We start from the raw sequence: 12899 nt of genomic DNA, 5'->3' as shown, positions 1-12899 counted from the left end.
TCTGTTTTGTGACTAGTGCAGTAAAAAAAGAATTGTACCTTATTTGAAACACTAATATCTCTGGTTTTCTCTTTGGGAAGGTTCTGTTAGTCTTTTAAAAGGCCTTTAGACTAGTTCTACAAATATTTGGACAGGAAAGATAACCTCGTTTCTGATTCTTTTTTTTTCTGGTGAGACTCAGGGGATGGCAGAAGAAGGAACACATTCAAAGGAACCCTGCCCCAATCTTTTGAATTTCAGCTGAGGTAAAATTTTGGTAGCATGAGGTGGCATTACAAATACCAAAAAAGCTCTGTGATAATCTGGAAAAAGATTAGTTCAAGATGGATAACTGGGATGAAATAGTGGCCCAAATATCAGTTAAAGGACAGGTTTCAATATGTCTTTTTTCTCTAATGAAGTTCTTCACAAGCATCAGACTGTGAAATTATTGTATTAACTAGGCCTTACAATAACAATAATAATAGCATTCAATTTATATACCACCCTTCAGGACAATTTAACACCCACTCAGAGCAGTTTACAAAGTGTGTTATTATTATCCTTACAACAATCACCCTGTGAGGTGGGTGGGGCTGAGAGAGCTCTGAAATAGCTGTGACTGACCCAAGGTCACTCAGCTGGCTTGTCAACTATAAAACAGCTAACTACAAAAGCGAGTAACACAGTAATCAAGATGAAAAAAGAAACAAAAACTACCCACGTAACCTTACTAATAAGATCAATGTATCCAATTATAATCCTATTTTATTAACAATTCATTTATATAAGTCACACAGTAAGTTCACTGTAACAAGTTAGGAAATTTCTGAACCATGAAGAATTCCAACAATACTCCTACTCATAACTGGAAAACTATTTACACAAGTACTATAATACAGGTACCTTCAATCAATGATTAATAAAGTACTAGTGCTTGTCAACTATGGCATCTGCCTGAGTAGTTTGTAAATCTACATTTTCAGGTTTGTTACAAGGAAGTCTTCGCTATTTCATAATAACACAGCCAGGGGTCATTTCAAATCTTTCTTCCTTTCTTTGGATTCCTTATTAATTGTTTTTTGTTGTTCAGCTCAGGCCTCAGCAAAATAACATAACATTTGGGGGAAAAGATACAACCCAGTATGCCTGTACTGGAAGCCAAGATGGAGAAGATCTCCACGGCCACCATGTATTTCCCTTTGGTGCTCAGGTAGGTTGGAACAAAAGACACCCACACACTGCAAAATACCAACATGCTGAAAGTGATAAACTTGGCTTCATTAAAAGAATCAGGTAGCTTCCGAGCAAAGAAAGCAACAATGAAACTGACAAAGGCCAGAAATCCCATGTAACCCAGAATATAAAAGAACATATTAGAAGACCCTTCATTGCATTTCAAGATGATCTCTACAGGCAGAGAATGAAAGTCAACATCTGGGAATGGAGGATCAGTGTATAACCATATCATGCAAATAATTGCTTGAATCAATGTAGAGCAAGCAATGATAGAGTAAGAAAGTTTTTTCCCCACCCATTTCCTCATCCTGGATCCTGGTTTAGTGGCTATGAAAACCAAAACCACAGTGATGGTTTTTGCCAACACAGAAGAAACAGCAACTGCAAAGATGATACCAAAAGCAGTTTGTCGCAACTTGCAGGTCACTTTGTCAGGTTCACCAATGAATAGCAAGGAAGAGAGGAAGCAGAGCAGGAGGGAGATGAGTAGAGAATAGGTGAGGTTCCGGTTGTTGGCTTTGACAATGGGGGTGGTCCGACGTTTGATGAAGATTCCAAGCACCACAGAAGTGCATAAAGAGAGAGAGAAAGACAAAGCTGCCAAAAGAATTCCCAAAGGTTCACTGTAAGACAGGAAATTAACACCCTTGGGAAGGCATCCACTTTGATCTTCTTTTGGATATTGATCTTCTGTGCATTGGAGACAGTCAACTGTATCTTTTAAAAAAGAGATCGGATATCATTATTTCACACTTTTTAGATTTAGAAGTCTTCTGAGTTATATATAATATTTTATTTATATAACGTTTAGTGTTTTATTGTATGATTTTATATATATTTATTACATTGTCATCCGCTCTGAGCCTGCTCATGATGAGAGCGGATTATGATAAATAAAATATTTAAGAGATGATCCTATTCATGGAATATTGAAAATACCCATTCTCTCTCTCTCTCTCTCTCTCTCTCTCTCTCTCTCTTTCTCTCTCTCTCTGGAGAACAGCTGGACAGCTGGGAGCCATTGTGGTATAATGGTTAAACCAGGATTTAGGAGACCCAGGTTTGAATCCCATCTCTTCCATGAAAGCTTGCTGGGTGACCTTGGGCCAGTCACTTTCTCTTTGCCAAATCTACTTCACAAGGTTGTTGTGATAAAATGGAGGAGAGAACTGTCTAAGCTACTTTGGGTTCCCCACTGGGGAGAAAGATGGGGTATAAATGAGGGAAATAGATGAGAGATAAAGCTAAAGACTGGGGTGAGGCACATAAAAGAAAGGTTGGTTGGTGAGTGGGAAGGAGAGAAGGAAGCAGGGAAAGGGGAGAGAATAAGGGGGCTGCCAAGAGGAGAGAAAGAGGAAATCATATGGGGAAGGGGCACAGTGAAAATGAGTTCTTGTGGATTCCCTGCTTGTATATATATAATTCCCACACCTCAGAGTTATGTATATTCCTTGTATATGTTAAATAACTATTCAATGCACTGAGAAATTACCAAGATAAGAGTTAGATCACCATTGTTGGATTGGAGGCTAGTGGATTTGTGCTCAGGTTTTTTTTTTCCCTCAACAGGTCCAGAGGAGTTTGCCATGTTGTAGTAGTAAAGAGTCCAGTAGCACCTTTAAGACTAACCAACTTTACTGCAACATAAGCTTTCGAGAAGATAACTGCGGTTCTCGGAAGCTTATGCTACAGTAAAGTTGGTTAGTCTTAAAGGTGCTACTGGACTCTTTACTTTTTTTCAACAGGGGAACTAAAATAATGTCTATTGATCCGTTATGGCAATATTGTCACTTTTCTCTAACACCACTGTTCATTTATAGAAAGAGATTTGTCGTGATAGCTTGTACTCCTTCCCCTTTTCCTATTGTTCATTGTCACTATCATATCCCAAGCTGGCGGAGGGAGGAAATAAGGAAGATATTCTGGTTTGCTGGCATCAGCCTAGCAGTAGCTGGATTCTATCTAGTGGATATTTTCCTCCTCAACCTGCAGGTATTTAGCTTGGATGAAGCCAAAGGCATGAGCCCTTTCCTGTTGGACCGTAGCCCACAGAATACAGTCTGGAACTTGTGGAAGACTTAAGGCCAAGCTACAAGTGACGAATGACACTTGAACGGCAAGTGTATTTCTCCCTGTTCACTTGCCCTCCACTCAATCCACTTGCCGTTCAAGTGTCATTCGTCACTTGTAGCTTGGCCCTTAGAACCAAGCTACAAGTGATGCCTGACACAGGTTGGACACTTGTCAGCTTCCCTCAAGTTTTGATGGGAAATGTAGGCATCCTGGTCTTGCAGCTGTAATGGAGAGCCAAGCTGTAAAACCAGGACGCCTACATTTCCCATCAAAACTTGAGGGAAGCTGACAAGTATCCAACCTGTGTCAGGCGTCACTTGTAGCTTGGCTCTTAGATTAGCAGAGGCATGTTTGTGGTGTTTTGTTTGTCTTTTTAAAAAAATGGTACTGTTTTGTAAGCCACTTTTTTCCCTCTGAAGAGGAAAGCAATGTAAAAATGCTCAAATAAATCAATACTTCCCGCCTGAATTTGACAGATGAAAACTATCAGAGGAGGATAGCTACAATCTTTATCCCACAGCAGCTCTGCTGGGAAAAGCCTGGCCTGGAAGGGTAGGATTTTTAAAAATAATCTTCCTCTCTTTCCACTGCAATAGCTATGGTAGATGAGGCTGCTAGCTCTTCTTCTCCTGTAGAGTTTCATTGTTCCAATTTTAACCCAGTCAAATGAAATCCTGGCAAGTTATTCTGTGAAAACCATCTAGATATTGAGGACGTTTATGAAATAAGACTGTACAGCAACGTGCACACTAAGGACATTGTGGGGAGAAGCAGTTTCCCAACATTGTCTTCTCTAGGAAGTCCCTAACCATGCAATCCTGTGCAGACTTACACCAGTCTAAGCTCATTTAAATCAATGGGCTTAAACTGGAGTAACGCTGCATAGGATTGCACTGTAAGTCTCCACAAAATGCTGCCACTCGGCCCTACTCAGGTTGCTAATTCAAGGTAGGGAAATTCCTGGAGATTTGGGGGTAGAATCTGGAGAGGGAGGGGTTTGGGAAAGGGAGGAAACTCAATGGGATATAATGCCATAAAGTCAGCACTCCAAGGCAGCCATTTTCTCCAAGGGAACTGATGATCTCTGCAGTGTATTCATCAGTTGTTGTTCCAGGAGATCTCCAGGCCCCACATGGACTGGCAACCCTACCAGAAAAACAACATTAATTGGTGCCATAGATATCACTGGGGTAGCACTGGAAACCAAGAGGGAGGGAATGCAGTGCAGTGCAGTGCTGGTGTGCAGTGGCAGACTGCCCTGGAACAGGTCATCCCTAAGGCAATCAAAGCAGTCCTTAACATGAACTCATACGAGAACCCAGGCTGAAACAAACATACGACAGCCTGTTGTATTAGAGGCCTGACTGACTCTTTAATAGACATATCTCTGTTCATAAACCAAATGCTTTTTTGACCCTAGAATTACGTTTTCTTAATATGCTTTGGACTACGATATTCCCTACCCATCTGGGTTGAAATCTTCCCATGAGGACATGGAACACAATCATAGCAGCAAAATGGCTTCTCCTCCTTCCTTTTCTTGCTTGATCCTGGATGACATTTGTCATTGCACAGGGCCATGGGCACAACCTATCCACAAAAAAAGCACATAAAACATTTATTCCATGTTCTTGTCTTTTCTTCTTGCCCTTTTACTCAACAGAGTATTAGACTGACAGTGGATGTGACATTGGCAAATAATGAAACATCACATCTACCCCTTGTCCCTCCCCTGAAGCTCTTGCGGATATCAGGGGGTGGCTTGTCATCACTGACACACATCAAAAAATTCAGACAAAATAATTTAAAACTGGAGCCACAGAACTAGTAGCCTGTTTCTCTGACTCTCTTTCTCTGGGCATGTGAAAGTATCTCACAAACTTTCAGTGCTGCTGCTATTCTTGAGTAGACATGGGCACAAACAGCAATACAAACCAAAAAAAAGCCACAAACAGCCCAATCTGCTGTTTGAGAACAAGCTGTTCATAAGGCCCCATTCTAAACGAACAGGTGGTCGTTGCAAGCCTCGTTTGTTGCTGTTTGTTGCTGTTCGACAAGCCAGACAGTCTGGCACCTGCAATAAATTCCCTTGGCAACTTAGGCAGGGGTTTTCTGAACTCTGTCTGAACTCCTGCTGTTGCCCTGGAAACCCCAGTCTAAGCCCAATTTAGCTTGATAGGCAGGTCTTCCTTTCAAGTGTGGAGCTCCAAATTTGTTACAAAAGAGCAAAGACTGGGGGGGGGGGGAGCTGCTGTTGGCATTTTGATAGAGAGACAGGGAGAGTGCATTGGAGGTTGAATTTTCTTTGTGTGTGGTGGGATAGGGATCTACCCCTTCAGGTTCCAGGGCTGCTGCCAGGCTCTGGGGCCAAGCGATTATTTATTATTGGTACCTTCCCTGGTGCCTGCTCAGGTAGGGTTTCTGAGAGTGGTGCAGTAGGGATCTACCCCTTCAAGTTCCAGGGCTGCTACCAGGCTCTGGGCCAAGCTATTATTTATTATTGGCACCTTTCCTGCTGCCTGCTCAGGTCAGGTTTCTGGGATGGTGCAGTAGGCATCTTGACCAAACTTGGAAGATGGCTGGGGGAGGGCCTGCTGGACCCCACAAACATCCAACCACAAACATGTTCATGAACTGGTCATGTTCGTAAATGTTCGTGAGTCCCTGTTCATGGATGGCAATGAACAATGAACATCATGTTCAGGTTTTTTTCTGTTCTTGCCCATCTCTATTCTTGAGTCTCTTAGTGTTGCTGTAGATTTCAACAGTCACTTCCCTCAGTCAACAGTCTTTGGTTCTGATATGTAGTGATATGAAGGCATAGAAGTTAGACTATCTGCTGCAATAGTTTGAATAAGGGGACCTATGTGCAGAGGAACTTAATTCACCCACCAGGGTATAAGAGCTTATCAATGTGTAATTATTTTTCATACCTGGTTAAATCTGCTGGGCCACTGAATGTCCATCTCATTAATGGAGATCTCTTTGCCCCATGAAGCATGGGGATCCATTTCCCCTACTTTCACTTTCAAGAAAGACATATTTGGGAAAGTAATCCAGTTTACAATATCAAATCCACCTACTAATTCACCGTTCTCATCAAAAGTCACTACGTCGCCAGCACTGTTGTTAAATGAGATCTTCCTCAGAAAAGGGTGTAGCTGCGTTAGAAGAGAGTCAGTGTCAATTTACACCGAAGATATTTAAGACACAGTGGGATAAGGTTTCTTCCTACTGGGACAGAGTCATGCCATTCCTAGAAGGCAATTTAGGAATGGTTTTCTTTCCTTTGAAAGCAGTCATGCTGTAAATGAAGATATCGGCCATTCCTGAATGCTAAGACCAGTCATAGTAAACAAGATTTTATGACTAATAGCTTGCCCATCTTTAAAGATCTTACTCTCATAAGGACAAATGAAGGATGAGTGTGTTGGATGTTGTCAGCCTCACCCGTGCCAGTCCAAAGATTTTTGGTACTCAAGGTAAACTATAACTTTGGCACCCTCCCTCCACGTTCAATATAGAGAAAACCTGAAGTCTAGAACTACCTTGATTTACTCAGCATTCAAAATGAACAATGTAAAAAAAATACTAAAATATTAATATATATATATATATATATTTAAATATTGAAAAGGAATGTTCTCTAATTTATATGTATGTGTGTGCTATTAAGTCGTACCTGACATTTCAAGGCAAGTGAGGAGCAAAGAATTGCCTTCCCCTCAGAGTCTATACCGTATTCCTTTCCCATCTTCAGACTAATTTGGCATGCCTTAAAGCCTAGTGCTTGAGGCAACCACTTAGTTTGTGTATATGTTCAGGATAATTAAATAGCAATAACAATAACAGTGTGCTTATATACTGCCAATCTGGACAGATTAGTGCTCACTCAGAGCGGTGAACAAAGTCAGTGTTCTTATCCCCACAACACAGCTGGGAACTTGAGGCTGAGAGGCGTGGCTTACGCAAGGCCGCCTGCAGAGCTCATGGCAGGAGTGAGAGTCGAACCAGCAGAGTGCTGATTCTCAACCCAGCCACTCAACCTCTAGGCTAGAGATGGCACTGGTCCTCACTTTGCAGTCATTTGGGTTGAGTCCAACAAGCGTGATCTGTGCTTTACATGGTAGAGAGAGGTTACGCTGTGCGAAGAAACATTTAGGAATGCTCAGTCACCTGCCAGTTTGGCTCACGTCATGCTTATCAGTCATGGATTGTTCAGCTGACTTTCTCCTGTGGTCAATGAGTAGATTAAACATGGTCCTTTTTATTTGATAAGTATAATACTAAGCCATCTTTTTTAAGCAGCAGGAATCCAATGGGGGAATAAAACCCTGAAGTTTACCCTCAGTTCTGTAAACATCTAATAGCTGGCCATTTGTCCCCATGGATTCCTGTTTGAGTTGTGAAATATGTGTGCTGCTGTCTTTTAGAAATTACTAGTAATAGTAATAGTAATAGTAATAGTAATAATTTTTAAAACCCTGAAACATCCCGCACGTTAGTCAGTTCATTAAAAAAATTATCTACTTAGACATCACCTGTAAATTTGGTGGCCTTCTAGACTGGAGATTATTCCAGCCAACCATTGTCCCATGTTTGCTTATAGATGCATACATGGCCCGCAAAGCATGTGCTATGGCATAGACAGCATTGTAGATGCCATAGCTTTGACTGGTCATGCTCATTTCAAAAAAAGGCCCAGGAATACTCTCCAGCTTTTCCTCTCCATTGCAGTTTTCCCTTCTCTCTTCACTCTCATAGACATCTGGAAATAATAAACAGTCGAATGCCTGCTCCCAGAACATCCTGATAAATCCATCTTCATTATTGTATGGATCCACTGACTGTAGGAAATTTTGGAATCTCTGAACATTATTGGAGTGAGTTGCAATGGATAAGGAACCATGGAAGACATTCATATTCAATTGTTTGTGAAATATTTCTGATGAGAAATCCCAGTGAGCTGTCATCACCCAAACTTTGCGTATGGGAGTCAGGCCATATAAGTCACTCAGTGTTAAAATCCACTGGAGAGATGTCATTGTGTGTGTCTCTGCATTCACAAGGAAAACATTGACATTTGTCTTGGATAAAAAGTGGGCTGTATTCCCAATATACTTTAAAAGGTCAAAGGCTTCAAAAAATACACTGTGGTCTGGTATTCTTTCAATGAAGGCAGGACAGATCCCATTCTCGGAGAACTTTTCTGCTATGGTCTGCACAAACCTTTCCCCTTTGTCGTCACTCACAATGATGATTCCAACCCATCTCCATTGGAAATGCAGCAGAACCTGGGCAATCCCAGTGTAATGAAAGGCTTCATTTGGGACCATCTGGTACATAGAAGGCAGCTGAGTTTTATCACTTGTGGATGGAGGAAATAAGCAATATGTGATCTACAGAAAATGTTGTTGTTGTTGATTAGATACAGATTATATTCATATCTTGGGGGGAAATCATTCTGCCCACCTTGAAAACATTATTTTTTAAAATTTTGATTGTTTATACCAGGGTATCTGGAATCTTAAGTATTTATTGTATATGAATACAGTCTGTTGTTAAGACTTTGTCTCCTCCTGACAGCAATTGCTACTCTTCTATGATATAAATTCTGTCTGCACACAGGCAGTGCAATCCTAAACAGAGATACTCCAACCTTTAATTTCAATGGGCTTAGACAAGAGTAACTCTCTTTAGGATTACACTGAGAGTCTCTGTACATGAGACATCTTACACAAGAATGCTCAAGTGTAGGGAGATACAATGTTAGCCAGTAGCATAGTTTAAAAAAGACAGAGCAGAAGGCTCTATCAATTTCACCACTCTACAGAGCCAGCAAAGATCACTCTTCAGAGAGTCTGTTGATTTCCTCTTTGCCTCCCTGAAGGCTGAGGGCCAAGCTACACATGACAAATGACACTTGAACAGCAAGTGTATTTCTCCCTGTTCACTTGCCCTCCACTCAATCCACTTGCCAGGCAAGTGTCATTCGTCACGTGTAGCTTGGCCCTCAGTCAAGCAAAGAGGAAATGAACAAACCCTCTGAGGAACAATCTTTGCCAGTTCTGTAGAGAGTGGAAATTGAAAGTATTCTTTCCTGCTAACATTGTGTCTCTCTACACCTGTACATTCTTGCGTAAGATATCTTGTGTAGAGGGACTCTGAGAAGCTATTAACCCCAGTCCTGTAAAAAAAGTCAGGTAACTCCTTCCATTCACATGCAAAAAAGTATGTAAGTATTTGCTTTAAAATAGAAATGGAGGACATAGGCCAAACCCTGTCACACTCCAGAGCTTGAAACATATTTTTTCGAAGCCAGTCTTTGAGCTGCTGCAGCACAGTGGTTAAGTAGTTGGAGTGCGAGTCAGGACCCTGCTAGCTTAACTCCCACTACTGCCATGAGCTCAGCAGGTAGCCTTGGGTAAGCCGCCTCTCTCAGCCCCAAGCTCCCCAGCTGTATTATAAGGGCAATAATAACACTGACTTTTTTCACCCCTCTAAGCAGGACTGTAATGAAATATATAGTTCATTTTTGTTAGAGAAAGGGAGAGGGAGAGAGAGAGAGGGAGCGAGAGACAGATGAGTGTCAATTGCTTGAGGCTCATGAGAAAACAAAACCTTCATTCACCAGCCAATACACAGCTGTCTATGCCAGCTATAGAAGTGAGAATTTTAATTGCCTAAAAATGAAAATGCACGGTCAAATTTGCCTGAAAGATGTGATGATGGATCTTTTGAGTAAAAGGTACATTTAAGAATTTGATCCTGGTCATTGAAGCGCCAATGAAAACCCAAATATATGATTTCCTTTGAAATCCAGGTCTAATTTGCTGCTATTATGGCACCAGCTAACTTGGGCCCGTCTCAGCTGTTCAAAGTAGCTTGACACTTGTTGATCCAAAGTTTGAACCTGTGAATTCACAGGGACTAATGATTAGCTGTGATGCCTTTGCAAAGTGCTTTCCTAACAAAATCTCTCAGGTATAGTCTGACATGGATGCTAGCTGTAATACAGTAAGAATGGCGGGGGGCACACTCAATACATTATCTGGTGCATTTATGGATTATTTTGATTTCTTGAACACAATAGATGTCGACAGGCTCTTAGGATCCATGATTTTAGTGTTGAAAACTTGTAAGGACCGCACCAATGAAACCCTGAAATCCATCATAAATCCTCAGGTCATTAAAAAAGAAAGTCATTCATTCCCTGCTGAAAAAAAATCACTAGAGAAGAATGATGAGGCCAGAATCTCCCCTTACTGGGCAAGGTGAATGAGAGAGCTGTAGCAGAACAACTTCAGGCCTCCCTAGATAACTCATCTGCCCTAGACCCCTTTCCATCTGGCTTTAGACCTTGAGGAATGGCCTTCCTGAGGTCAGGAAATAATGTAACTAAAGTAAATAAGGAAGGCTCCCACCACACTATCATTCCAGAAAATATGTAAAATAGAAATGTTCTGGAGGGCATTCCCTTATAAGGGCGTTAGATCCGTAGTGGGATAGAATGATCCAGAAGGGTACCTTCATATGGGAGAGGAGAGTGGGTACTGCATTGTCTTATGCTTTCGTAATCCAACATACTGTTTTGGTTGCACCATGCCGGTCATTTACTTTTATACTCCTAGGCTGTTTCCACACAGCCAGTCATTCCCGCCCTTTGCCTGCTTATTATGTGTGTTTTGCTGAGTTGCTCCAAAAACTCAGCCTCCACACACACTCCTGAAAAGCACTTATCTTGCACTTTGAGGTTGCAGAACAGCCTCCACAGTTCAAAGAAAAAGTAGTTCAGGAGGGGAGGTTGGGCACTTTCGTCATTGTTGCCCACCTCCCTTTCATTTTTTCTTTTTTTGCTCTGCACATATGAGATTGCATGATGAGAGCTTTGGGGGAGGAGCTGGGCAGTGATCAGAGCACTTTAAACATTCACATGCCCAAGAACTCAGAAGAAGTGCTTAGTCAGCCCGCAGCAAAAGAAAAGACCAGGGGAAGTACGGTCCAAGAAATAATGCCAAAAAAGGGTAGGAAAACAGCCTGCAAACATCTTTGCAAACAGAGATATGCGGAACCCTGGGGAAAAGCTGCCAGAGTTCCGTGGGTGGGCCGTGACTAGAGATAGGCACGAACAGCAATATGGACAAAAAAAAGCCACAAACAGCCCGATAGCTGTTTGTGAGCAAGCTGTTCATGAGGCCCCATTCTCAATGAACATGTGTTCATTCCAAGCCCTGTCCGTGGTGTTCATCAGCTGTTCATCAAGCCAGACAGTTTGGCGCCTTTAAATCAATTTCCTTGGCAATGGTAGGCATGGACTTTCTGAACTCTGTCTGAACTCCTGTTGCCCTGGAAACCCCAATCTAAGCCCAGGGGCACTTCACCCCCAACTCAGTCGATTGTCAGGGGTTTCCTGACAAAGTCTCCCCCCTCCCTCCAGCTGGCTGGAAGGAGGGAGACTTTGAAGGGAAGGAGGTTCCCCACATTGTTTGCAAAGGGCATGGGGAACCTTCTTCCCTTCAGAGCCTCCCCACCCTCCAGTCGGCTGGAAGGAGGGAGACTTTGAAATGAAGGAGGTTCCCCATGCAGCTTGCAAACAGGACAGGGAACCTTCTTCCCTTCAACGTCTCCCCCCTCCCTACCATGAACACCCAACCATGAACATGTTTGTGAACAGGGTCATGTTCGGGGTTGTTTGTGATTCCCTGTTCGCGGATGGCTATGAACAATGAACATCGTGTTCAGTTTTTTTCCTATTCGTGCCCGTCTCTAGCAGTGACTATAAGGACATGTGGAAATGGCCCTAGTTCCATTGCACTGTTCATTCAATGTCCTCTACTGCACATTTTTTCTTCTTCCTGTACTCTGAAATATGCATTGAGACTTGCCAAGAAAGATGGGCTATGAATAACTGTTTTTTGGTTGATTCAATCACAATCTTTAATTCTGATATTAAAGAATCCAGCCCAACTTCTAAAAAAATGTCACAAGCATCAACTCCCCATTTTTCTTCATTAACACTAATGGTTCCTTAGCAGATCTTTATCTTTTTTATTCGCAGCATACTGTTCTTACCTGTGGAGTCTTGTAGATGCCTAAGATGGTGGCCATATGGAGAGAGATATCAAAGTCCTGCCCTCCGATAACAGCTACCAGATTATTCCCAGCATCACATTTGTAATTAAGGAACATCTTTTTCTCTGTAAAGAGAAGCTTCAGGGTATTCTGATAAGTCATCCTTGCAGTGAAGTAGCTTTCATAGATGTGGAACCCCAAAGTGTGGTTGGGCAAGATCTGGAGATTTTCATTGAGTTCCTTCACAGCAAACACCAATGATAGGACATGCTGATAGTTCTTCAACACCATGCTAAACCAGCAGGCACAGAATGTAGAAAATGTATTTCTACCCTTCATAAACTTCATCATATTCTTTGTGCCTACTATTAGTCGAAACACACGAGATGAAATACCTAGGTCCAACTCGTGTTCTCTTACCTAAAGGTTTGTCGGGAAGTGTAGGCGTCCTTGCAGCTTAAAGTTTAGCATTTACAGAGCAGCAGAGAGGGATGTGCGGGGGTCCTTGCAGCTTAAAGTCTCCTGGTGCAGCCAGG

General features: G+C 42.1%; 1 protein-coding gene across 1 annotated transcript; it reads right to left on the bottom strand.

Annotated features, from left to right (window-relative positions):
* Nucleotides 1-1018: 1018 nt before the first annotated feature.
* LOC129339711 (vomeronasal type-2 receptor 26-like) lies at nt 1019-12654 on the bottom strand. Its single transcript, XM_054994292.1, has 3 exons — nt 12364-12654; nt 6383-6452; nt 1019-1935 (listed from the first exon to the last, which is right to left on the bottom strand). The coding sequence occupies exons 1-3, from the start codon at nt 12652-12654 to the stop codon at nt 1019-1021; spliced, it is 1278 nt and encodes a 425-aa protein (XP_054850267.1).
* Between the last annotated feature and the right edge of the window lie 245 nt (nt 12655-12899).

Source organism: Eublepharis macularius, chromosome 12, assembly GCF_028583425.1.
Source record: "Eublepharis macularius isolate TG4126 chromosome 12, MPM_Emac_v1.0, whole genome shotgun sequence".
Classification (NCBI taxonomy): Eukaryota; Metazoa; Chordata; class Lepidosauria; order Squamata; family Eublepharidae; genus Eublepharis; species Eublepharis macularius.
Note: the sequence above shows the minus strand (reverse complement) of the source record. Positions and strands in the feature narration are given on the sequence as shown.

Coding starts and splice junctions, on each gene's coding strand:
- LOC129339711 (XM_054994292.1), bottom strand. CDS start 12,654: ATGGTGTTGAAGAACTATCAGCATGTCCTATCATTGGTGTTTGCTGTG. Junction 6,453..12,363: donor GCATCTACAAGACTCCACAG/GTAAGAACAGTA, acceptor CTTCTAACGCAG/CTACACCCTTTTCTGAGGAA. Junction 1,936..6,382: donor AGTGACTTTTGATGAGAACG/GTGAATTAGTAG, acceptor CTTTTTTAAAAG/ATACAGTTGACTGTCTCCAA.